This window comes from Diabrotica virgifera, chromosome 3 (genome assembly GCF_917563875.1).
Source record: "Diabrotica virgifera virgifera chromosome 3, PGI_DIABVI_V3a".
NCBI lineage: Eukaryota > Metazoa > Arthropoda > Insecta > Coleoptera > Chrysomelidae > Diabrotica > Diabrotica virgifera.
Genome location: NC_065445.1, coordinates 272,452,373 through 272,476,647, shown reverse-complemented (window position 1 = coordinate 272,476,647; position 24,275 = coordinate 272,452,373). Strand labels below are relative to the sequence as shown.

At 32.8% G+C, this 24,275-nt stretch overlaps 1 protein-coding gene across 2 annotated transcripts in view; it reads right to left on the bottom strand.

Moving 5' to 3' along the window:
- The window catches only part of LOC126882445 (uncharacterized), a 43,952-nt gene that overhangs the window by 4,902 nt on the left and 14,775 nt on the right, over positions 1–24,275 (bottom strand). The window contains exons 3-4 of one of the 2 annotated variants that reach the window (XR_007697349.1): positions 23,678–23,883; positions 10,311–10,654 (exon numbers count right to left, since the gene is read on the bottom strand). Coding sequence is in view for 1 of the 2 variants with exons in the window: in XM_050647410.1 (XP_050503367.1) it covers positions 23,678–23,883 (206 nt within the window). In the remaining variant the exon portion in view is untranslated. The remainder of the gene's footprint in view (positions 1–10,310; positions 10,655–23,677; positions 23,884–24,275) is intronic. The other variant, XM_050647410.1, reaches the window with a different exon arrangement.

Sequence of the window (24,275 nt, the reverse complement as noted above, 5' to 3'; positions counted from 1 at the left end):
CCACTTTACACCAAAGAAAAACTTAACCTATGAAAGACATCAACTATTAACCAGTAAGCAAACAGAGTTTGAAAGTATTGAGCAATTTAGTGTAAGAGTGAAAAATATATCATTACACTGTGAACTAGATCAATTAAGGGAGAGCCTAGGTAAAGATATTTTAATTTGTGGTATAAAAAATAACGAAATTAGAGAAAAACTCCTACAAGATGATTTAAAAACATTAGAAGAAGTTATAAAGAAAGCAGTTATCATAGAAAAGACTAAAGAACGTAATATGGCTATATCCAGTTACATGGAGGCAGGTAGGAGTGAGAGTGACTTAAATTTCCCAAATAATAGCAAATATTTCATTGCCACCTTATTCAGGATTTAACAGATTATGTATTAAGTTTTAACAACCCTCTTAAGGAAAAGTTAGAAAAATGATTAATAGGATTGAAGAAGAACCATGGAAAAAGAATTGTAATAAAATAAATACATAATGTTACGTTATTCTGTGGTTTCAGAGATTAAGTGAAGCACAACGTGGTTTACCTATTCTTTTTTGACTCAAAAGCTCAATTATAATTACAAATGTCTGCTGAAAGGTCACGTCTAGAAAGAGTCGAAAATTAGGTAACAAAAAATTCAAATAACTGAAGTGGTACGGTCACGTTCAGAGAATGGAAAAGGATCGATTACCAAACAGACACTAGATTGGAAACCACAATTACAGATTAAAGAACAATAAATCACTGGGATTGAATCAGATAGCATTGGATACAGCGTGAAAAATTAGACTATATGAGAATATCGATGTTCCTACATATTTTGTAGAAGCATTAAACTGTTTCAGAAGCATTGGAATCAATGTATGTATTATTTTAGATGAGATCCTATTGATGAATAAAATTGATTTTCACCTAAACCTTTGCTTTTAGGCTGTGGTCTCCAATAAATGCCGTAGGTTACGTACAACATCAAGCCAGACGTTGCATACAGCCTTTGTCAGTCACCGGCAACTTCAAGTAGTCAATACAAAATATAGGCCATGATTATCAATAAACACCGTAGGTCGTGTCCAGAGTAAGTAAGCTGTGTTCACCGTAAGTTGGGTACAGCGTTTGTAGATAGCCGGCAACAACATTCCGATCGTTTTCGTTATCAGTCAAGTGCGATATTTCAACTTGTTGATAAGCAACTCGTCTTGTTCCTTTTTATTACTCGTTTTACCCATTTCGCTAGGTTAAAATCTGTACAAGCCGTACGTTTCAATGCTCGAAAATAACTAAACACGCTGCTGTATCCATTATATATTGTATAAAGCATACATACGCAAGCTACTGCGTGACAGTGTTATAAGAAGCGTACAGCGTTTATTGGTGATTACCGCCTGTGGCAGTGGTATCCAATAGACGCTACAGGCTGCGTACAACGTCACGCCGTAAAAATTGTTCATTTCGTTAATAAACTTTGAAGGACTAAAACTATCTTGCAACAGAAAATAGTTAAAAAAGCGTAATTCTAAAACAAAGTCAAATTACGATTTGAATTGAAGTGACCACCGACTTAGCCGGTGGTATCCAATAGACGCTCTGTAGGCTGCGTACAGCATGAATTGGAAGCCATCGACTTAAGCATACAGGAGCAACCTACGGCGTGACTCTGTACGCAACCTAATAGCGGCTTCCCACGATCGGCAATATTGCGGACGGACACGAACCAGCTCGCACCACGCACCGTGGGAAGCGTATCGTCCGTAGTAGCAAAGACGCGTCTGTGCTGGTCCGTACTAACAACGGCTTCCCAGGATCGGCAATTTCGCCGACGGACACAGATTAGCTCGCACCACGCACCGTGGGAAGTTGTCGTCCGTGGTAGCACAGACACGTCTGTAGTGATCCGCTGAAAGTCGGTAAAGATCAAAGGTGCGTTATGGGCCCGTGCGGACGCTGTCATGATTTTTTAACACGGTAAACGTCAGTTGTTTACTTTCACTTTGGGCTAGATGGATTCAAAAGAATTCAGCGTTTGTATTTAATTGAATGGGGGACTTATAGCACAACTTATATAGGTAGTGTCAAATTTGACCTGAGCATTTTATGTAGTTAGGTGTTCCAAAGCTTATTAACAAATGATGTGTCAACTGGCCCAAAACCGGGGCTTTTAGGCAAAAAAGATAAAATATGAAACTAGATGGAAAAAGCCTACAACTTATATGAGGCGTTGCGGATAGTATATATAATAGTTTTTTGTGCTGTCTGCGCAAATAATGATTACTTAGGTTGGTCGTATTAACTCAGAAACCTTCCCGGGTTCATGTACAACAACTTTGCTTGAGGTCATCATATTATGATCAAATGCATGGTTTATGATTCTATAAAGGACATACAGACTTTTTGAAGTTATACTTCTTTAGGCGTGATTGAGATTGAGGGTGAATTTATATTGATCTGCGCGCATGCGCACACCGACAGTATGGTATTAGTCGTTATACGGGCTCTGATTGGGTGTTGAAATGATCTGTCACTGTCAATAATAAATAATTGTTCAATATGAAGGTAAACAAATGTATAATATATTAGTTTTATTGTTGTGAGGACAGAAACAAAAAAGTTTATAATTGTAGTGACATTTAAATAGTTTTTAAAAGCAACAGGTACGTAATAATTGTAAATGTATCATAGGTACCTACCTATTTGAACCTACCAAAATACATAGTATGTAATACTTTTATTTACATAATTTGATTACCATCAAAATTTCTATCAATGATCACCTAATATATTGTTTTCTTACTCTATGTTTTGTTGTATTTTTTCAATTCTAAATCATTTCAATTCAAAATCAAAATAATTTAATTTAATCCAAAAATGTCAAAAGCTTAATCCATTTAGTTAGTCGATTTTCGCACATAATGACACATTGCCTCCGTGACGAAGCGTTTAAGGCGAATGAACCCCAATATACCAACCGCGCTGATAGCTGGTTCGAATCCCAATAAAAACTTTTATTTTTTTATTTTTTTTATACATTTTATGATTGTAAGTATATTTATTATATAATTTTATTTTCAGAAAATACGTATTTAGTTTAAAAAATTTCCGACAATTAATGTTCAGAAATCATTTGTGGCATTTTTAATGTGTTTGTGTGTGTTTTATTCTTTGATTATTTTAATTTTTGTCACTGTTTTAATAAAAATGTTTGAGAAGTAGTAAGTACAAATTATATTAATATTTAAATAAAATATAAATAAAAAGTATATTAATTTCGTTTAAATCATAAATTATAGTCTAAGAGCTGGGAGCGGATTTTGTGCGTGATAAGTAATATGGAAAAACTATACGGGGATATGTTAAATTAGTTGTGTACATGACTTTCACCAACGGCCGGAAACCAGAGTTGGGGCCGAGGGTAGTTATAAGGGGTCAAAGTCGCGGATTTTATTATTTTTTTTTTTGACGCTCATGATCGAGTTAGTGCACCAAAATTTGGGAATAAGTAGATCATGACATTACTAAGTAAAATCTCCAGGGGCGGAACGCTGCGTGTGGGACAAATGCTGTGCCGGGCCACAAAAAAAAAATAATACACACTGCGACTTTGACCCCTTAAAACTACCCTCATCCCCAACTCTGGTTTCCGGCTCTGGGGATTTTACTTAGCTAAGTCATGGTCTACTTATTCCCAAATTTTGGTACACTATCACAATCTAGCACGTCGCAACAAACCCCTTATATTTTTTATATTCACATCCCTTTATCGGCCACACAGAGTTCCACCCCTGGAGACTGTATTTAGTTACCTCATGACCTACTTATTCCCAAATTTTGGTGCACTATCTCGATCATGAGCGTCACAAAAAAAATAATAAAAACGGCGACTTTGACCCCTTATAACTATCCTCATCCCCAACTCTGGTTTCCGGCTCTGGGGATTTTACTTGGTGATGTCATGATCTACTTATTTTCAAATTTTGGTCCACTATCTCAATCACAAACGTCGCAAAAAACCCTTTATATTTTTTATATTCACCCCCACCCCCACCCCTTTGTCGGCCACGCAGCGTTTCACCCCTAGAGATTTTACTTAGTTACGTCATGACCTACTTATTCCCAAATTTTGGTGCACTAACTCGATCATGAGCGTCATAAAAAAAAAATAATAAAATCCGCGACTTTGACCCCTTATAACTACCCTCGGCCCCAACTATGGTTTCCGGTCGTTGGTGAAAGTCATGTACACAACTAATTCAACATATCCCCGTATAGTTTTTCCATATTACTTATCACGCACAAAATCCGCTTCTACCTCTCCGACTATTAGAAGTATAACTTCTTACGTGCGTACAAAGTACACACATATAGGGTAGTGGGGGCAAAGGTACGCATTTTCTAAATTTTCATCTCTAGTGAATCTCCTAATCCTTGAATTGGCACAGAGTATAGATGAAAATGAAATTGATACATTTTGTAATCATATTAGGCAAATGGAAATTCTTTAATATCATTTTTGTAGTGTTGATAACATTTTGAAAAAAAATTGTAAATGCGTACCTTTGCCCCACCTAATGCGGCAAAAGTACGCACGTGCGTACTTTTGCGGATTTGAGACATTTTGCAATTGAGACAAAATTAGCTGATAGAATATCAAGCTCAACTTGATATTCACTTTGAAGATTGACTTGAAACATGCATTTGCCAAGTCTACCTCACTGGGGGCAAAGGTACGCACTGTGAACGTTTGCCCCATTTCAACGTTCGCAGTGCGTACCTTTGCCCCATTTGTGTGAGTACTTTTGCCCCATCCGGCAACCAATAATATATCTAACCCTAATATGAAACTATGCACATATGAACTTCAAACTGTTATGTAGAAGAAGACTTCTAACAAATAAACTTTCAACATGCCTAACCAATAATAATCTGAGTTTGAAAGATTAAGAATTAGAATCAATCAATTTTTAAGAAAAATTAGATCAAAAGGTACAAAAATAATTTTTACCTCATTTTTGTTGTTGTGTTCGCCCTGATTGCGCCAAAGTTTCTCATCCAATGCTACTGAGTAGTACAAACATATGCCACAAGATGTTGTCGCCAACATATAAGAAGTTACTGAAAAATGTAAGTGCGTACCTTTGCCCCGTGCGTACTTTTACCCCCACCTACTAATCTTTTTTATAGTGTCGTATGAATATTAAAAACACGGTATTATAAAAATAATTGTTTTTCAAATCAAAATGTCAATTTTAAAAACAAAAAAAAAACTTCCAACGTAGGGAATGGAACCCGGCTCACTTAGGTGAAAACCAGGAGCTAGATATTTTAGGCCATGATGGATGTAAGCCACGGAGATAAATATTTGACATATTATAGTTGTAGGGTTTTTATATCTAGTTTCATATTTTATCTTGTTTTGCCTAAAAGCCCCGGTTTTGGGCCAGCTGACACACCGTTTTTTAATGGAACACCTAACTCAATAAAGAAAAACACCCATGCTAAAATGCTCCGGTCAAATTTTATACTACCTCCCTGACTACTATAAAGCATATCCAAAGTTGGTCCAAAATTTGTTTTTGACCAACGATCTTTTTACAAGTTGATAATTTAACAAATTTTGTTAAAAATAAAATACATTAACAAAATGTAACATTTTGTTAAAAATAAAATAAATTATGTGTGTAATTATTGATTTACATGGAATGTGCATACTACACATTTCACACCATATTCAAAATAGACAAGGCGAAAACGGCGAGTTCGAAGGGAAAAATATTCCCATGAGATTTTTTTGCATAATCACATTCGTGCGACATCCCAGAATAAGGTTCAAGAAGTCGCCCAAGTGAAAAGTGGGCCAATTTTTTTTTAACAATTTTTTTTAATGAAATTGCAAGAATCAATATTTTTGGCCCGAACAATTTTTTTGTTTAATTTTTTGGACCATTCTGGACAAAAAAGATCTCTTCTAATTTTTCTCTAAAGTTGATCGTTTTCGACTTATAAGCAATTTAAAATTGAAAGAAACGAAAAATGGCGATTTTCAAGGCTTAATAACTCGGTTAAAAGTTATTATTATGAAAGTCAATATATGACTAAATCAAAGTTTAAAGCCCCCCCTACAAGATCCTAAAGAAATTTTTGTCATTATTTTATTACTAAGCTGTTATTTTTAAGTAATAATAATAAGCGCCATGCACGTGTGCGGTACTGTAAATGCTGAGTGCGAGAGAGAAGCTATTCCAGCAGTCCAATTGTGCATCTTACTCGCACTCACATTTACTGCAGCGTCAATACGATACAACCACTCATTGTTATTAATTAAAAATAACAGCTTAGTAGTAAATTAATGACACAGATTTCTTCAGGATCATGTAACGGCGACTTTAAACTTTGATTTAGTCACTTTCTGACTTTCAAAATAATAATTTTTGACCGAGTTATTAAGCCTTAAAAATGGCCATTTTCGCGTTTTTCAAATTTTAACTTGCTTATAACTCGAAAAAGATCAACTTTAGAGAAAAATTATAAGAGACCTTTTTTGTCCAGAATGGTCTAAAAAAACCTAAAAAAAATTAGTCCGGGCCAAAATATTGATTTTTGCAATTTGATTAAAAAAAAATTGTTAAAAAAAATTGGCCCACTTTTCTCGTGGGCGACTTCTTGAACCTTATTCTGGGATGTCTCACGAATGTGATTATGCAAAAATATCTCATGGGAATATTTTTCCCAACGAACCCGCCGTTTCCGCCTTGTCTAAAACGAAAACATCGAAAGAGATAAAAAACATGACAAACGCAATGTAATCATCACCCAAATTAAATGAGTCACATATATAATATTCTTTTCTCATGAAACCGTCAGTCCTTTTGCTACTTAGCGAGGAATAAAGTTACATACATAGTTCAATCTCAATCAAAAACACAGACTGTCGCGGACCGCGGACCATGGGAAGACCTCTGTCCGCGGTGCGTTGGTGTCCGTGGTCGTCGGCTGTGCGTAGCGTTACCAGGTGTCCCGATTTGCGCGGGACATCCCGATTTTCAGGGGTCTGGGGACGCGTACCGATTTGTACCTGATCGGGACACTAAATGTCCCGATTTTCACCCACGAAAACCAATTTTAGGAGGACTAGCAGTGAATTTTATAAATATGTTATAAAAACAAGGCACTCCTAAAAGCGGCAAAATCGAATGAACAATATAATTTTAATGAAAAATAAATTTACTAAATCTACGATTTTTTTTTTGTAATTTCGTCCGATTATTATTATTATGTAGGATTAAATACAGATTCTAGAAAAACCTGGTAGTCCAGTAAATGAACGGGAAATACGGCGATACCGTGTAATTTTCAGGATCAACTCCGAATTGCATGAAAATTTGGACGGCTTGTGCGCCATTGGTTGCTTTTACTCGAGGGGTGACAATCACCCCCGATAGGTATTTGGGGGTGAAAACCGAGCGTTTAAAATAAGTCCGGAGTTGGAAAAATTAACTAATTCTAAGCAATTTTAGTTCTATAGAATTTAACTTAGTTAATACTTTTCGAGTTATTTACGATTGAAAATGTTTATTTTTCGACAAAAAAATCATGGTTTCAGGAGATTTTCACAAATAACTCAAAAAGTAAGTATTTGGTCGAAAAAGTAAGTAAATTATTTATAAAAAAAGTAAGTATTAAATACTTAGCAAAAATGTAGCATAATATAAAAAAATGAAAAAAAAATGTGAACTCATAAAGTCTATAGAACCAGCAAAAGCAAAGTTGTAGCTCATGAAAAATACGGTCTTATTCATCAAATTCCAAATCAAATATTTTAACGTGAAGTAACCAAGAAATGAAGCACTTTTCGGGAAAACCAATTAAAACTTTTCTAATAAAGCTTTATTTTTATGTTTTAAAAAAGTTTCTAACATCAAAACTAAGCGATTTATACTCAAAATCAAGTTGACTCCTTTTTTTGGGTAAAAAAATCGTGAAAATCTCCCCTATTTAGCACCCAAATGAAATTAATCGTTACCGGTTACCGCTTTGCAAACAATTTACTTTACTTATATATTTTTTGCATGATTGAAAGGGCCTAAACGAGTCACTAATTACGAGTGTATGCAAAATATGAACAACCAATTTTAACCAATTTTTGTCTTACAGAAACACAAAATGAATCTATCATATTTATAAAAGCAAAACCTACCTAGTTTTTACTCCTTGAGATTTTTAATATCCCTAATACTTTTTAAATTATTTTGAAAAAAAGGACATTTTCCAATATTTTAGGAAAATTTATTTTTACTGTAAAACCAATTTTTTTTAAAACTAAGCACTCCCAACCGGTAAACCTTACAGATCGTATAAACAATACACACATATAAAGTAAATGGTAAAGGGGAACGATTAATTTTATTTACGGTGCTAAATAGGGGGAGATTTTCACAATTTTTTTTACCAAAAAAAGGAGCCAACTTTTAATATGAGCGTAACTCGCTTAGTTTTAAGACTGCTAGAGACTTTCATATACAACAAAATTAAAGATTTTTTTAAACACTTCTAAAAAATTTTAATAAGTATTGCCCGAAAATTGCTTAATTTTTTGGTTATTTCAAGTTGAAAAATTCGATTTGGAATTTGACGAATAAGAACGTATTTTTGATGAGCTACAACTTTGCTTTTACTGGTTTTATAGACTTTCTGAACATACAATTTTTTTTGCTTTTTTAAAATCTACATTTTTTCTAAAAATATTTTTTTCGATAAAATTACTCGAAAAGTATTGACTTAGTTAAAAAAAAAAGAATGTGTGTGTACTTTGTACGCACGTAAGAAGTTATACTTCTACTACATATTATGTGATTTTTAAGACAATACCAAAAATTTTAAAAAATAAAAGAATAAAACGCACACAAACACATTGAAAAATGCCACAAAGAAAAAATGATTTCTGAACGATAATAATTGTTGTCAAAAATTTTAAATACGCATTTTCTGAAAAAAAAAATTATATAACAAATATACTTACAATCATAACATGCATAAAAAAATAAAACTTGCATCGGGAATTGAACCCTTGAATTTCGTGCCGCTTTGACTCGTAATCGAAGCGTAGACTAACTCGTCCAATCCCACATTATTTATCATGTGGAAAAATACTGTAACTGAACGTTTTACTGTTTGACAATTGTTTTGAAAATTAAATTATGTAGTTTGAATTTTGTGGAAAAAAATATAAAAATATAACAAAACAGTAAGAAAACAATATATTAGATGAAGATTGGTAGAACTTTTGTTGGTAATCAAATTAAGTATGTAAATCAAAGCATTACATACCTACTAGATAAATAAATCTACGCCAATAAATCATAATTTAAAAATAAAAATCGAACATAATTTGGGATTTCTCTCTAAAATCCGCATTCTTGAGAAAATAAATGTATGTATTTCAACCTAATCCAAATGTATAATTACAATATGATTATAATAAAAGCTACTTACCAAATTAGAATGAGTTTTCTTTGTCCAAAATAGTCCAAAAGTCCAAAAATATAGGTATTTGAAAACTATTTAAAAAGGCAGTATAACTATTAACTAACTTTTGTTTGTTGTTTCTTTTCACACAAATTTTAAAACGCAACAACCATAAATAATCTAACTACAGCTGTTCCACAGCCGCCATATTGAATAATTTTTGACATGTCATTTGAACATCCAATCAGAACAAAGTTATAATGCGCATGCGCCCGGTCGCTAGGTTTTCCCATATAAAAATTTATCCTCTATCGCCGGTAAAGAAGTATAACTTCAATTATATAGAACAAAAGTTTTTTAGAGTTAGACAGTTAATCCATTTTGGGACACTTTAAATGTGCGTTTTTTTAACCCCGAGCAGGGGTAACTGTAACTGTCACCCCCCAAGCAAAAGCAACCAACGGCATAAGTTCAACTTTGAAGTAGACAGTAAGTAGAACCTAAAACCAGATTTTCATGCAATTCGGAGTTGAATCTGAAAATTACACTCCAAAACGGTCATTGTTGTTTATTTGTCCCGATCTACAACCCTAAATCCCGATCTGTTTTTGCTTATGTACCGATTAAAAACAAATCGGACCTGGCAGCACTAGCTGTGCGTGATGATCCGTAGAATCACAGACCGTGGGAAGCCGCTATAAGGCATTTTTTGTAGACCACAATCTTATTAGTTAGGCGTTATGAGTAAAGTGATAATATAAATTTTTTTGTAAGCATTTGCTACAGCTGTACAACGAAAAGCGAATCTATAGAGTTTCCATAGTCTAAAATAATATTATGAAATAATTCTCTGTTACATACCCAATTTTAAGGAATTTTTTAAAATTCGAAACTTTGGGTGTTGCATAATACTGCGGACTCTAAAACATAGTAACAGGTTAAGTTTGTCTCAAAGTATATTGTCTAGATTTTTCTCTCTTTATACGTAAATAAAAACTTACGTTCATAAAAGACGATAGTTCTTGCAATGTGCATATATCATAATTTTTGAAGGTTTTGATGATGTAATTGTAGCTAGGGCCAATGTCAGTCTGAAACGCGAAATTTCCTTTTCGTACTTTTTGTAGTCCAACCTCGAGAGAATAGAATCTATTTGGATGTATTTTCTTTCTATAAAGTTCTATTAGATCGGGATCTTTGGTCAGCTACAAAATAAACAAAAACTGTCATATACGTTACACGGCTGTTTGAATAGGCTACATTCCACGAATATACGACTCTTTTGGATTATCGCGACAACAAATATTTTAGTGTGCAACATAAGAAATACGAAAGTAAATAGCTCTAATAATTATTCCTATAAACAAAAATGGAATTTGCAATTTACTTTTGCTCTTCATATTTTGCACAGTGAAATATTCGTTGTCGAGATAATCCAAAACAGTCGTACATATATTCGTGGAATAATGTATATCTAGAAATGATTGGAATAGAATAGACGATAAAGATCTGAGACTTTTACAACATCTATATTGGCATCAAGAAGCTTATATTTTGTTAGATGGCAACGAAACAGACAAAATTTGCATTCAAACAAGTGTCGGACAGAGTTGCGTGTTATCCCCAACTTTGTTTAAGGTATACTCAGAAATAATTTTTAACGAAGCCTTGGAGGGACAATGTGGAGTTCGAATCGGGGAGAAACTTATTAACAACATCAGATATACAGACGACACCGCGATCATGGCTGAAAGTATCGGAGATCTTCAATTCCTTATAGACCGAGTCACTAGAGAATGCTCCAATAACGGACTTAGCATAAATACAACAAAGACAAAGTTACTTGTGGTTAGCAAACAAGACGACCGACGTCTTGCAACTAATTGTCAGTAATGAACCGATAACAAAAGTTAACCATTTTAAATACCTAGGATGTTGGATAAACGAGACACTAAATCCGGATGAAGAAATGAAAACTAGTATAGAAATTGCAAGAGGAGCATATATGAAACTTAGATCTATTCTGAGCAATTCTCAGCTGAATTTACAACTAAAAATCAAGTTTCTAAAATGTTATGTGTATCCTGTATTACTATATGGATGTGAAACCTGGATCATGAAGGTTAACATGATGAACAAATTAGAAGCCTTCGAGATGTGGTCATATCGTAGAATCCTCAGAATATCTTGGGTTCAACACATTTAAACAGAGAAGTCTTACACAGAGAAGGTCAAGGCAAAGGTGACTTAATCAAGATGATAAAAAAGAGAAAACTTAAATATCTCGGTCATATAATAAGAGGTAGCAGATACAGGATGCTGCAGTTAATACTCAACGGAAAGATCGACGGAAAAAGAGGAATTGGTAGAAAAAAATATTCATGGCTCCGAAACCTTCGTCAAAAGACTGTCTTATCAGTATATCAATTATTACAAGCCGCGCAAGATCGAGAACGATATCGGCAAATTGTCATGGAAGCCTACCCAGGCCTAAAATTTGGGCACGGTACTCAAAGAAGAAGAAGACGTTACACGGTATGTAGCTTTCAGTGCTGAATTAGTCCTACGACGGCCTCTGAAATCCTGGAAGGAGGTCTGTTCTACTTTTAGTAATGTCACGAGAGAAACAATGCTGAAGGACAAGTGGGAGAATTGGAAAAGGACTATTGAAAAGGCAGGACTTTAGGAGTTACAACTAGAGGATGATATGGTTGTCGAGCCAAGCTCTTATTATATATACCTTGGAAAGAGAATCCAACAAAGTGGAAGAATAGAATTCGAAATATAGGAAAGAATTATGAAAGGAAAGAAGGTAATAAGAGCTTTGAACTCACTACTTTGGTCAAAAACCATATCAAAAAGAAGAAAACACAGCTATATAATAGCATCTTTAACAGCGTGGTACTGTATGGATGTGAACCATGGCAACTGAATAAGCGAACAGAACAGAAGTTGCTCGCACTGGAAATGGACTTCTGACGAAGATTGGCCTACATCTCCAGAGTCTCACATAAATATAACGAATGAACGGGTACGAGATATGAAGTATGAGTATAAAAACAAACATAGTAGAAGAAGTCCAACAAAAACAACTGTGTTGGTATGGCCATGTACAAAGAATGGAGGAACATCGACTCCCAAAGCTAATAATGGAATGACAACCCCCGGAAAGAAGGAAAAGGAGCAGATCGAAAACAACCTGGATAAGTGGAATCCAGAAAGACATGTCTGAGAGAGATCTCCGACCAGGAGATTGGACAGATCGACGCGTCTGGAGAATAGGAACCGAAAGGCGCAGGACGTTATAAACCGGTGTTATATATATATATATATATATATATATATATATATATATATATATATATATATATTAATGTGATATTCAAAGATCGGTGTGCTCAAAGCAATTGATTAGATAATTAACTAATTAATTAAATTTAATTTTAATGATGCACTTATGATTTAATCACACTATTTAATGCTCTAATCTCAGGGTTTTATATTCTCGTGCTTCAATATCTCCTTTGCTTTACATATGATAAATAAGGTCAAAGATTAACGGAATAAAACACATATATGGTATAAAAGCATCTATTGAAATAAATTCACCCTCAAAATATCCTCTAAAAATAATATCTCCTATTCTGATTATTGAAATAACCCTACCACTATCTAAAGTACTTATTGAAATTTGCGTTATGAATAATTCTACAAAAAAAATAAAACTGTCTCTCGGATGATGAGTTGTCCAAATTCATGTCTCTGGTCGCCTACAATTTACTCTTAGCAGCCCCCTATGTAGTCAGCAATCTCGCAACAAATTATTGCAAGCCTATTGTCATTAATGACCCCCTACAGATGCACGTATCTTTCAAAAAACAATGCTAGCCTTTTCTCCTCTCGATAAACTGAATCTATTTCTCGTTCCGGCATGCAACGGTGACTCTTGGAATATAAGTAGAACAATATAACTTACAATGCTTTACGTGATGAGCTTCCGTCAGGACACTTATTTCAACAAACTCACAACTATTCACTTATCTGCCTTACTATTTCAGGAGACTCTTAGAGATCACCACTAGTCGACTTAACGATCATTTAACAACTGACTCTTCTTCCACCCTCTAACATTTCGCTAAACTCCCATTCTTCATACCTAGCCCCTCCTTTTTCCTTCTTCACCAATCCGAGTTCCTCAATTTTATCCCCATCTACCTTTCAGATAACAAACACCAATTTTCCCTACCATTAGAAATTTCCTAAAACTAATTACATGCCAATCGGTTTTTTTTCCTTTCTTAATATCTAAACAAAGATTACATTCATTTAAATTTCTAAATACAATTGTTCCCTCGCCGCAAAAGTCCATTTGGGAAACCCGGTCTCATTGTCCAAACACATAACCACTTTCTTATCATACTAACTGTACAAAGAAAATACTTAATCCCTATTTAAATTTTGTTTACCTACGGCCATCCAAAGATAATTGACTTTCATTTCTTCGAAATGAATTTTGGTATATTTTTATTATATGTTTTAACTTTTCTAAAATATTAAGATCGAAACCATATTAATTCAAATTTTACATATCTTAACAATATATATATATATATATATATATATATATATATATATATATATAGGACTTGAGATTAGCAGGACATAAATGGTTTGGAACATAGCATCTCTTGGAAAAAATTAGGATCCGTTAGTCCAGAAAGCCACTGCGCATCCGCTAGGAAAAATATTCCGATCCGGATTTTTTGCACAATCTTACTCAAACAGGACCCTTTTTAACAAATTTGCATGTTGCCAGGTCCAAAAGTGGGTCAAAATTTTTTTAAAAGGTATTTTTTTGTTTTTTTCCTAAAATTATTTTTTTTGCATCGAACAAAGTTTTTTTTTTAGGGTTTTTGGATCATTTCAAACAGAAAAGTTCTGTAGTGACTTTTCTCTAAAGTTGATAGTTTTTGGCATATTTATAAGCGATAAAAAATTTAAAAATTGCGAAATCTATGTGAAAAACTGAAAATTTCGATGTTGCCAAGGTAAGAAGATATTCTTTGAACATCGGTGAAGAGTTTTTTGCAATAAAATATCGAAAACCCTTTTTTTAAATTTTAAATATATGTACGGAAAAATATTTCGATTCAATTTTTTTTCATCATCTTGCTTGAAAATATCCCCTCTTAACAAATTTGTATGTTGCCAGGATCAAACAGTCAAAAATTTTTTTAAACATTTGTTTTTTGTTTTTTCCTAAAACTAATTCTTTTGCATCGAGCAAATTTTTTAGGTTTTTTGGATCATTCCAAATAGAAAATATCTTAAGTGACTTTTCTGTAAATGTAATAGTTTTCGAGATATAAGCGATTGAAAATTTAAAAATTGTAAAATCGGCCATTTTTAACCCTCAAAAACTATGTAAAACACCGAAAATTTCAATGATGTATTACTTGGTACGCAGTAACACTGCGTACCAAGGTACGCAGATATTCTAAGAATATCGATTGATGAAGTCCCGAAGAGCTTTTTGCAATACAATATCGAAAACCCTTTGTTTTTTAATTGCTAGTCAAGCTGTCGCTACACTATTTTTAACCGTTGCGTTGCATGTATACAACATTGTATGTAATATGCGTAATATGCGTAAATAATAATGTTCGGAAAAATATTCTGATTTTTTTTCACCATCTTGCTTAAAAAGGTTCCCTATTAACAAATTTGCATGTTGCCAGGGTCAAAAATGTGTCAAAAAAAAAAAGAATGTGTGTACTTTGTACGCACGTAAGAAGTTATACTTCTATTATATGATTTCAACGAAATCAATATACTTTAGTTTCTCTACTACTTTCCAAAAATTTTTATTAAAACAATACCAAAAAATAAAAGAATAAAACACACACAAACACATTGAAAAATGCCGCAAATGATTTCTAAACAATAATTGTTGCCAAAAATTTTAATTAAATACGTATTTTCTGAAAAAAATTATATAATAATATACTTACAATCATAAAGTCTATAAAAAAATATAAAAATGATATAACTTGCATTGGGCTTGAACCTACTTCCCGTGTATCCCGCCGTACGAGAGTTGAAGCGATTTCAAACTGCACCACCTTCGCGTATACGTCATGTGGGAATATACACAAACTGAACAACTTTTTGACATTTTGTTTATATGAATTTTTATTAGTTTGATTTTTGTCGAATTAAAATACAACAATATATAGAGTAAGAAAACGATACATTAGATGAAAATTTGTAGAAAGTTTGTTCGTAATCAGATTATGTAAATTAAAGCATTGCCTACTAGGGGTATAGCATAGCAAGTACTGAAGTACGAATAGGTAAGTACATTATTTTTTTTTTACATTTTCCAAATAGGTATGAAGATAATTTTTTATTGGAATACAACTGAAACATTTAGAATTACGTACCTGTGGCTTTTCAAAACTATGTATTTAAAAAGTCACTATAATTATAAATTTGATTTTATTTCTGTCCTCACAACAATAAAAACTAATATATTATACAACATTTTTGTTTACCGATAACCTTCATATTGAACAATTATTGACAGATCATTTCAACACCCAATCAGAGCCCGTATAAAGACTAATACCAAACTGTCGGTGTGCGCATGCGCGCATATCAATATAAATTCATCCTCAATCTCAATCGCGCCTAAAGAAGTATAACTTCAAAAATTTTAAACAATTTTTTTAAACTTAAAATGTTCTCCGATTACGTATACACATGCAACGGTTGAAAATAGTGTCGCTCCCGCTTGATTATCAATTAAAAAACAAAGGAGTTTTGAATATTGTATTGCAAAAAGCTCTTCAGGATTTCATCAGTCGATATTCTTAGAATATTTACGTACCTTAGTGTCATTGAAATTTTTGGTGTTTCACATAGGTTTTGAGGGTAAAAATGGCCGATTTTACAATTTTTAAAATTTCAATAGCTTATATCTCGAAAACTATCACATTAACAGAAAAGTCACTTAAGGTCTTTTCTATTTGGAATGATCCAAAAAACCTAAAAAAAATTGTCCGATGCAAAAAAATTAGTTTTAGAAAAAAAGCAAAAAACAAACGTTTAAATTTGTTTTTGACTTTTTGATCCTGGCAACATACAAATTTGTTATTCATAAGAGGGGATATTTTCAACGAAGATGGTGAAAAAAAATTGAATCGAAATATTTTTCCACACATATACTTACTTAGGCAATATACATGCAACGGTTACCAATCAAACGCCCGCTTGATTGGCAATTAAAAAACAAAGGGGTTTTCGATATTGTATTGCTAAAAACTCTTCGGGATTTCATCAATCGATGTTCAAAGAATATTTTCTTATCTTGGCAACATCGAAATTTTCAGTTTTTCACATAGTTTCTGAGGGTTAAAAATGGCCGATTTCGCAATTTTTAAATTTTAATCGCTTATATGTCAAAAACTATCAACTTTAGAGAAAAGTCACTAAAGAGCTTTTCTCTTTGAAATGATCCAAAAAAACCAAAAAAAACTTTGTTCGATGCAAAAACAATAATTTTGGGAAAAAAACAAAAAAAAAACGTTTGAAAAAAATTTTGACCCACTTTTGGACCTGGCAACATGCAAATTTGTTAAAAGCGGTCCTTTTTGAGTAAGATTGCAATTGTAAGATGCAAAAAGTCCGAATCGGAATATTTTTCCTAGCAGATGCGCAGTGGCTTTCTGGACTAAGTAGGAGAATTTAAATACCTTGGTTCCTACATGATGGAAAATAGGACACTAGATAGAAATGAATGAACGGGGTACCCTGAGGTCAAAAAATCGACGAAGGGTTAAAAGAAAATATATACAAATGTGGCCTGTAAAGAGGGTTTAGGAAAACAAGATGGTGGTAGTGTAGCTGAAATGAAAATGTTACACTGAATGTTGGGTATGACTAGACGGGACAAGCTCAGGAAGGACATGATTGGGCACTACAGTCGGGGTTACTACAGTCTCAAAGAGATTTAAGAACAAAGACTACATTTTTTTGGCCCCTTTAGACAACGTAGAAATGAGAACTACGTGGAACGAATGTAGATCTGTTAGAAGTTGAAGGAAGAGAGGTAGATGAACACTGGGAAAAAGATGGTAAGACTGTGTGATAGAGGACTTATAATAGAATGGTTTAAATGAAGTAGACCCGATGGACAGAAAGGAGTGACGAAGAAGAGTAAGGAATAGAGAAAAACTTAAAAAGAGAAAAACTCAGGAAGAAGAAAAATGTTATGGGAGATGCAGCAACAGGTTGGAAAGAAATAAAGTAGTTCATTTTCTTTTTTGATACTGGTGGGACTCTTTTGTGTATACCTTCAGCATGAAGGTGACGGTATGCTGAAGTATCTTCCAAAAGTATAGCATAGCTTTCGTCATGGTTTTATAGGGATGTTCACTACTACCCAGCTGTTTTCTAGAAGATTCTAATGTTAATATAAAATTCTTCGGAATCACTCCAATAGTAGAGAGAATAATAGGACTCCGCTTATGTCGAATTAAGCAAGTAGCTGAGAAGATAATCCGAGACTTCAATTGATTTTTTTATAGTTGCAAAGTTATAAGAAATATTTTGTATAGTTACGTTTCCATGTTAGATGCACGGCATCATAGGAATAGTTCAAGAGGCAGCTCTGAAAAATCTGTTTACTAAAAATTTCTTTACTGAATTTATTAAAGCTAGATTTTTCACAGTTAATTACTGTGATTGTGTAGAGAAACATACTGCGGTCGGTTAAGCGAAACGTAGAACAGGGGTTACTGAGAGGGTATCAAAGTTGCTTTCCTACGAAGGTAATTAAATTCATTTACTAAGGCTGAAAATCAGTACACACATTCTAAATTAAATATAAATAAAAGTTATTATAGTCGGTCAGCTGTATGACGGGACAGAGCCGGTAGGTCGGCCCCAGTGAATGTACAAGGTTATTCACTATATTTTGACCCCCTTGTAAACTGCTTTATTTACAGAATTAGAAAAACATGTAAAATACAAAAGTTATTCGATTTTTAAATTATGATTTTTTGACATATATATCGTACTCATGGACCTATAAACACAGATGGACTCAGCTATTTACATAAAATTGTGAAGCCAAAATTATTTGAATAGGTCACAATCTAAGTACCTTCACATGTTGTCACGTATTTTTATTAAAATTTCTTATTCGCGTATTGCTGAAAATGTTACTCTTTTATGTCGTGTCTACAGATGCTATCAAACTAAAATAATAATTGTTCAGTTATATTAATTTACATATTGAATGGTAATTAAAATATCAAGTGTTCATATCATTGAATAATAGATATCAACCAATTATTGTATATGTAGAAGCATTGAAACTATAAATAAATGGCAACGGTGTTTGCATTTCTGTCTACAAACGTCCATGTCAAATATTCCATGTTTGTTTACTTTTTAAGGTAATTGAGGAAAAGTTGTTTTTCGCTATTTTGGCTATATTCTGAGTGATATTTTGTGAAAAGTGAAATAAACATACATAATAATGGTGCTACAGTGTTGCATTTGCAAAAAAAAACTAAACATTTATATCCGGATCTTTCATTTCATTTGTAAGTACTGTTTATTTTACATTATAGAAGGATGAGGAAGTCTGTTTACATTTTGAAATATGTCTTTCATAGGCGTACCATTGGGTCCTTCATATTAATGTATTGAACAAGATATTAGTTCATTAAATTATATATTTTTAAATTGTAAGTAGACATCATCTGATTTAAAAAGATCTGTTTAGTAGCTTTTTAATTTGATATTTCTCATGCATTCAAATCAATTAGTGAAATGAATAAAAAATTATTTATTTTTCCATTTATAATTTTATTTATAATTAGAAACCAGAAGAAAAACTGGATTTCTAGGATTTGTTGTCTGTAAAGAGAGTCTGAAAGGTCTATATGATACTTATTTGGTGAAAAATTTGAAAAGTATGTTTTAATACATTATCAAATAGCCCAGTCCGGATAGCATTTGACCTTGCATTACGAGCTGCCCCAAATTTTATTTCTCTAATTGTTAGTGGGTGTCAATAGTAGTGTAAATTTAAAATCTCGACTAAATTCCGCCGTTGCGTTCGCCGCCATCTTGATTTTAAACGAGAACCGCTTTTGCTCAATATCTCCGCCATTTTCAACTTTTCGACAAAAAGTGTAGAAACTGAAATTGTCGAAAATGCGATTTTCTATAATTTCGTTTATTATAATTTTTTTCGTGCGGTCGATATTTTCCGAGTTATGGGGGGAAAATAGTGACAGTTTGAGCATAATTAATGAATTATTGGATTATCTCGTTTATTATCGTTTTACAACAAATAAGTACCTATACAAAAATGAGGAGAATTATATTTTGTACGATTTTAATCTCTTTTATTTTTTTGATAAAATCAATATTTAAGGTAGTACGTATCCGGTAAAGGTGCGAGCGTAAGACCTGATTGATTTTATAGCAATTGTTTTTGTTCAATATCTCCGCCATTTTCAACATTTCGACAAAAAGTGTAAGGGCTGAAATTGTTGCAATTACGATTTACTACAACTTTTCGAGAGAACCAGTGGCGGGTCTACGTGGGGGGAAATGAGGAAATTCCCCCAACAGAGCCCAAAATTTAAAAAAAAAAAATGTTGAAATATAAAAATACAGTAGAACCCCGTAAATCCGAACCCCGCGAATCCGAACTTTCGGCAAATCCGAACCAACGGAAAGTGAAAAAATTTAAAGATTCAAGACAAAAACTTAAAAACATGTTTATTATACAGAGTAAAGCCAGAATATTGGACAATGTAGGATTACTAGGACTTTGACATTTAAAATTTCTTAAAAATAAATATTATACTTTAATATATAGGTTTATAAAGTGTTTTAAACACAAACTTACTTTGGTTCTCTCGTAGTCAACTTGAGTCCAAAAATATTGTCCACACTCTTGCGAGAACGTTTGGCTACTCAAAATCACAATGAACGCTTTGAACTACTAGTTAAGGCTAACTTTCGGATAATCCGAACTTTTCGGAATCCGAACAGGCTGTCCCCCCAATTAGTTCGGATTTGCGGGGTTCTACTGTATATTAGCTGACATGAAACTTAAAATATCGACAGGCAACTTCAACCCATAAAACCGGCTAGTTAATAAAATTAAGTGACATTAATGCATATAAGTTATTGTTATTATGTATGTCTCTTATGTACTTACTTTGGTTGGTGTTTCATTGGGAATTTCAAAAACTTTATAAAATATAATTCTCTTTATTTTTGTTTATATACAGTGATGTCGTAAAGTTCATAATAAATGAGACAATTCAATAATTATACTTCCCCTCCGCTTCCACTATTTTTCCCTTTAACTCGGAAAATATTGATCGCATAAAAAAATTGTGAAAAAGAAATTGTAGGAAATTGCATTTTCCAACAATTTTAGTTCCTACCTTTTTGTCGCAAAGTTGAAAATGGCGGAGATATTCAGCAACAACGGTTCTCCTTTAAAATCAATATGGCGGCTAATGCAACCGCGGAATTCAGTCGAGATTTTAAATTTACACTAATATTAATCTCCCCTAAAGGAGAGAATTATAAAATTTGGTGCATCTCGGAAGCAAGATTCAATTCAGTAATTATGCTCCCCCCACCACTTTTTACTATTTTCCCACTTAACTCGGAAAATATCAACCGCATAAAAAAATGTTAAAGAGAAATTGTAGGAAATCATATTTGGAAAATTTTAGTTGAAAATGGCGTAGATATTGAACAAAAACAATTGCTTTTAAATCAATCAGGTCTTACGCTCGCGAGATTACCGCATACGTACTACCTTAAATATTAATTTTAGCAAAAAAAATGAAAGAAATCAAAATTGTTTAGAATTTAATTCTCTCCATTTTTGTATAGGTACATTTTTGTCGTAAAACTAATAATAAACGAGATAATTCGAGATAATAGAAATGATAGAAAATCACATTTTTAACAATTTTGGTTCTCATACTTTTTATCGAAAATTTGAAAATGACGGAGATATTGAGCTAAAACGGTTCTCGTTTAAAATCAAGATGGCGGCTAACGCAACGGCGGAATTTAGTCGAGATTTAAAATTTACACTACTGTTGACCCCCCTAAAGATTAGAAAAATAAAATTTGAGGCAGTTCCTAATGCAAGGTTAGGCTTGTTATTCGTCTAACCCGACTGGACTACAATAAATGTAGGTAGGTACTTTAATTTGACCAATGTATGTTTTTTAATTGATTTGTTTTATCATAGTATTATTTGATACGTATTAAAAAATTAACTTGAGCTTAACTATATTGACATTATATTAATTTTAATAACAAATAAAATTGTTTTTATTTTTTCTATAAAAACGTGATTGTTAATATTTATACTCTGTTTTTTTTAATTAAATTCTTTGAACGTGTTTTTATAAATTATTACTACTTCCAATTATTATTAACGCCTGAATTATTATCCCCACGAGTAATAATTCAAGCACGCTTATGCTCATTGAGGAAGCGTCACATTCTATCGATACCCGTTTTACTCCCCTTTACCCTCTGGCCCAGGAGTACCGAAGCTTCAAAACAGTGTGTATTCAAGGTATGGTATTGCTGAGTCCATCTGTGTTTATACGTCCATGATCGTACTAGTGACATCATCCATTTGAGCGTGATGACGTAATCGACTATTTTTTTTAAATGGGAATAGGGATCGAGTGCTAGCTCATTTAAAATGTTATTCAATTCCCTATTCAGTAATATAAACATTAACATGATTAATTATACAGGGTGTCCAATTTTTTTTTAAATTAAATTAATTGTTCAATTAATAATTCAAAAAAAATTTTTGGACACCCTGTATAAATAATGATCTTAATGTTTATAGTACTGTATATAGAATTGAATATACTTTCAAATGAGCTAGCAAACGACCCCTATTCTCATTTAAAAAAATAGTCGATTACGTCATCACGCCCAGATGGATGACGTCACTAGTACGATATATATGTCAAAAAATCATAATTAAAAAAATCGAATAACTTTTGTATTTTACATTTTTTCTAATTCTGTAAATAAAGCAGTTTACAAGGGGGTCAAAATATAGTGAATAACCCTGTACATTCATTGGGGCCGACCGACCGGCTCTGTTCCGTCATACAGCTGACCCACTATAATAACTTTTATTTATATTCAATTTAGAATATGTGTACTAATTTTCAGCCTTAGTAAATGGATTTAATTACCTCCAAGCAACTTTGATACCCTCTCAGTAGCCCCTGTTCTACGTTTCGCTTGACCGACCGCAGAATCACAAACCATACATACTTATAGACGTTTCACGTAAATTGTCAAGGTCAAGACAGCAAATTAGTTACCATTCCAATCCAGAGATGTCGCTGTCAGTCAATTCTCTTGTCATATTTAACAACTGACAGTTGACAATTAAATTAATTTGTTATTTACTTTTTATTTTACAGTTTGTGGCTTAAATATTTTATTATAGTGGTGTTACGTTTTTAATTAGATTTAATCACAATTTTAATCAATTGTATTAACCTCCTCTCCGTTTTTGTGAGTAGAATTTTTAGTTTACATTGATCATCCCGTGTTGTGTTTCTCCACATTTAAAAAAACAATATAATAGATCCTGAAACAGTTTATTCCAATATACAAGTGTGTCATCAACATTTCGGGCCTATATATTTTTGGAAGTTTGTGAAAGATTTCAGGTATTTATCTAAACAATCATCCTACAAGATTATTACAAAAATTTTCATTCAACTCAATATTACACATCAGTGCTTTCACGTGACACATGGCAGTAGTGTTTATAGCATTTTGAAAACAAATTGGAATATTTGAAGTTTTCAGTAAAACATTGAATAAAACATTGAATTGTCTTTCTGCTGTTTTAATTTCCTGCGAAATTTCATCAAAAATCCCGAAAAATTTATTATTTGAAATTCCCACGTAACTAAAATTTGTCAATTTACTTCCCATTCCAATCAAGAGATGGCGTTAATTCGATCCGAAAGATTAACATGGCCGTGAAACGTCTATGAGTATGTATGGTTTGTGCGCAGAATGTTTTTCTACACAATCACAGTAATCAACTGTGAAAAATAATTTAGCTTTAGTAAATTCAAAGAGATTTTTCAGCTCTGCCTCTCCGTCTAGAAGAAGATACTTACGTTGTAATGAGGAAATTGGTAACTGACGTTAATACCACCAACTTCCAGTCTACTGTCAACCAGATGACGAATAGACTTTATAGGTGTGGTTGATTGCAGCAAAACTAGTATGTAGCCTGAATAAGCAGAATACAGGAACATGAGTGCTGCGAATAACAAAAACAATAAGATTTTTCCAGCGTAAGTCTTTGATTTTAGCTCAGAACCTAAAATATAATGTTCGATTTTGTTATTTTGAAATTGTATCTGTCAATAGATTTACTAATATAATTTTTAGTTTCAGGCTTTTGTATTAACCGTCTATGAAAACGTAATGTGAAGGCTAGATATAACTTTGAACTGCAGAATAACTACAAGTATTCGTTTGGTGGAAAAGATATTACCACTGAAAATGGAAATCGAAACGTCAAACGTATTTTCATCTGGAGTTGTAGCTAATTTCTTTTAAAAATACTAAATAACAGTTTAAAAGTGGTTAAAATATTACAAGAAAAAAGCTCTAGGTTCACGGTAGTGTTTTTTGGTTTATCAATTACACAGTTCAATGATGTGCTATAATTAATACGATATGTTGTCTTTTTAGTTTTCATATAGCCAT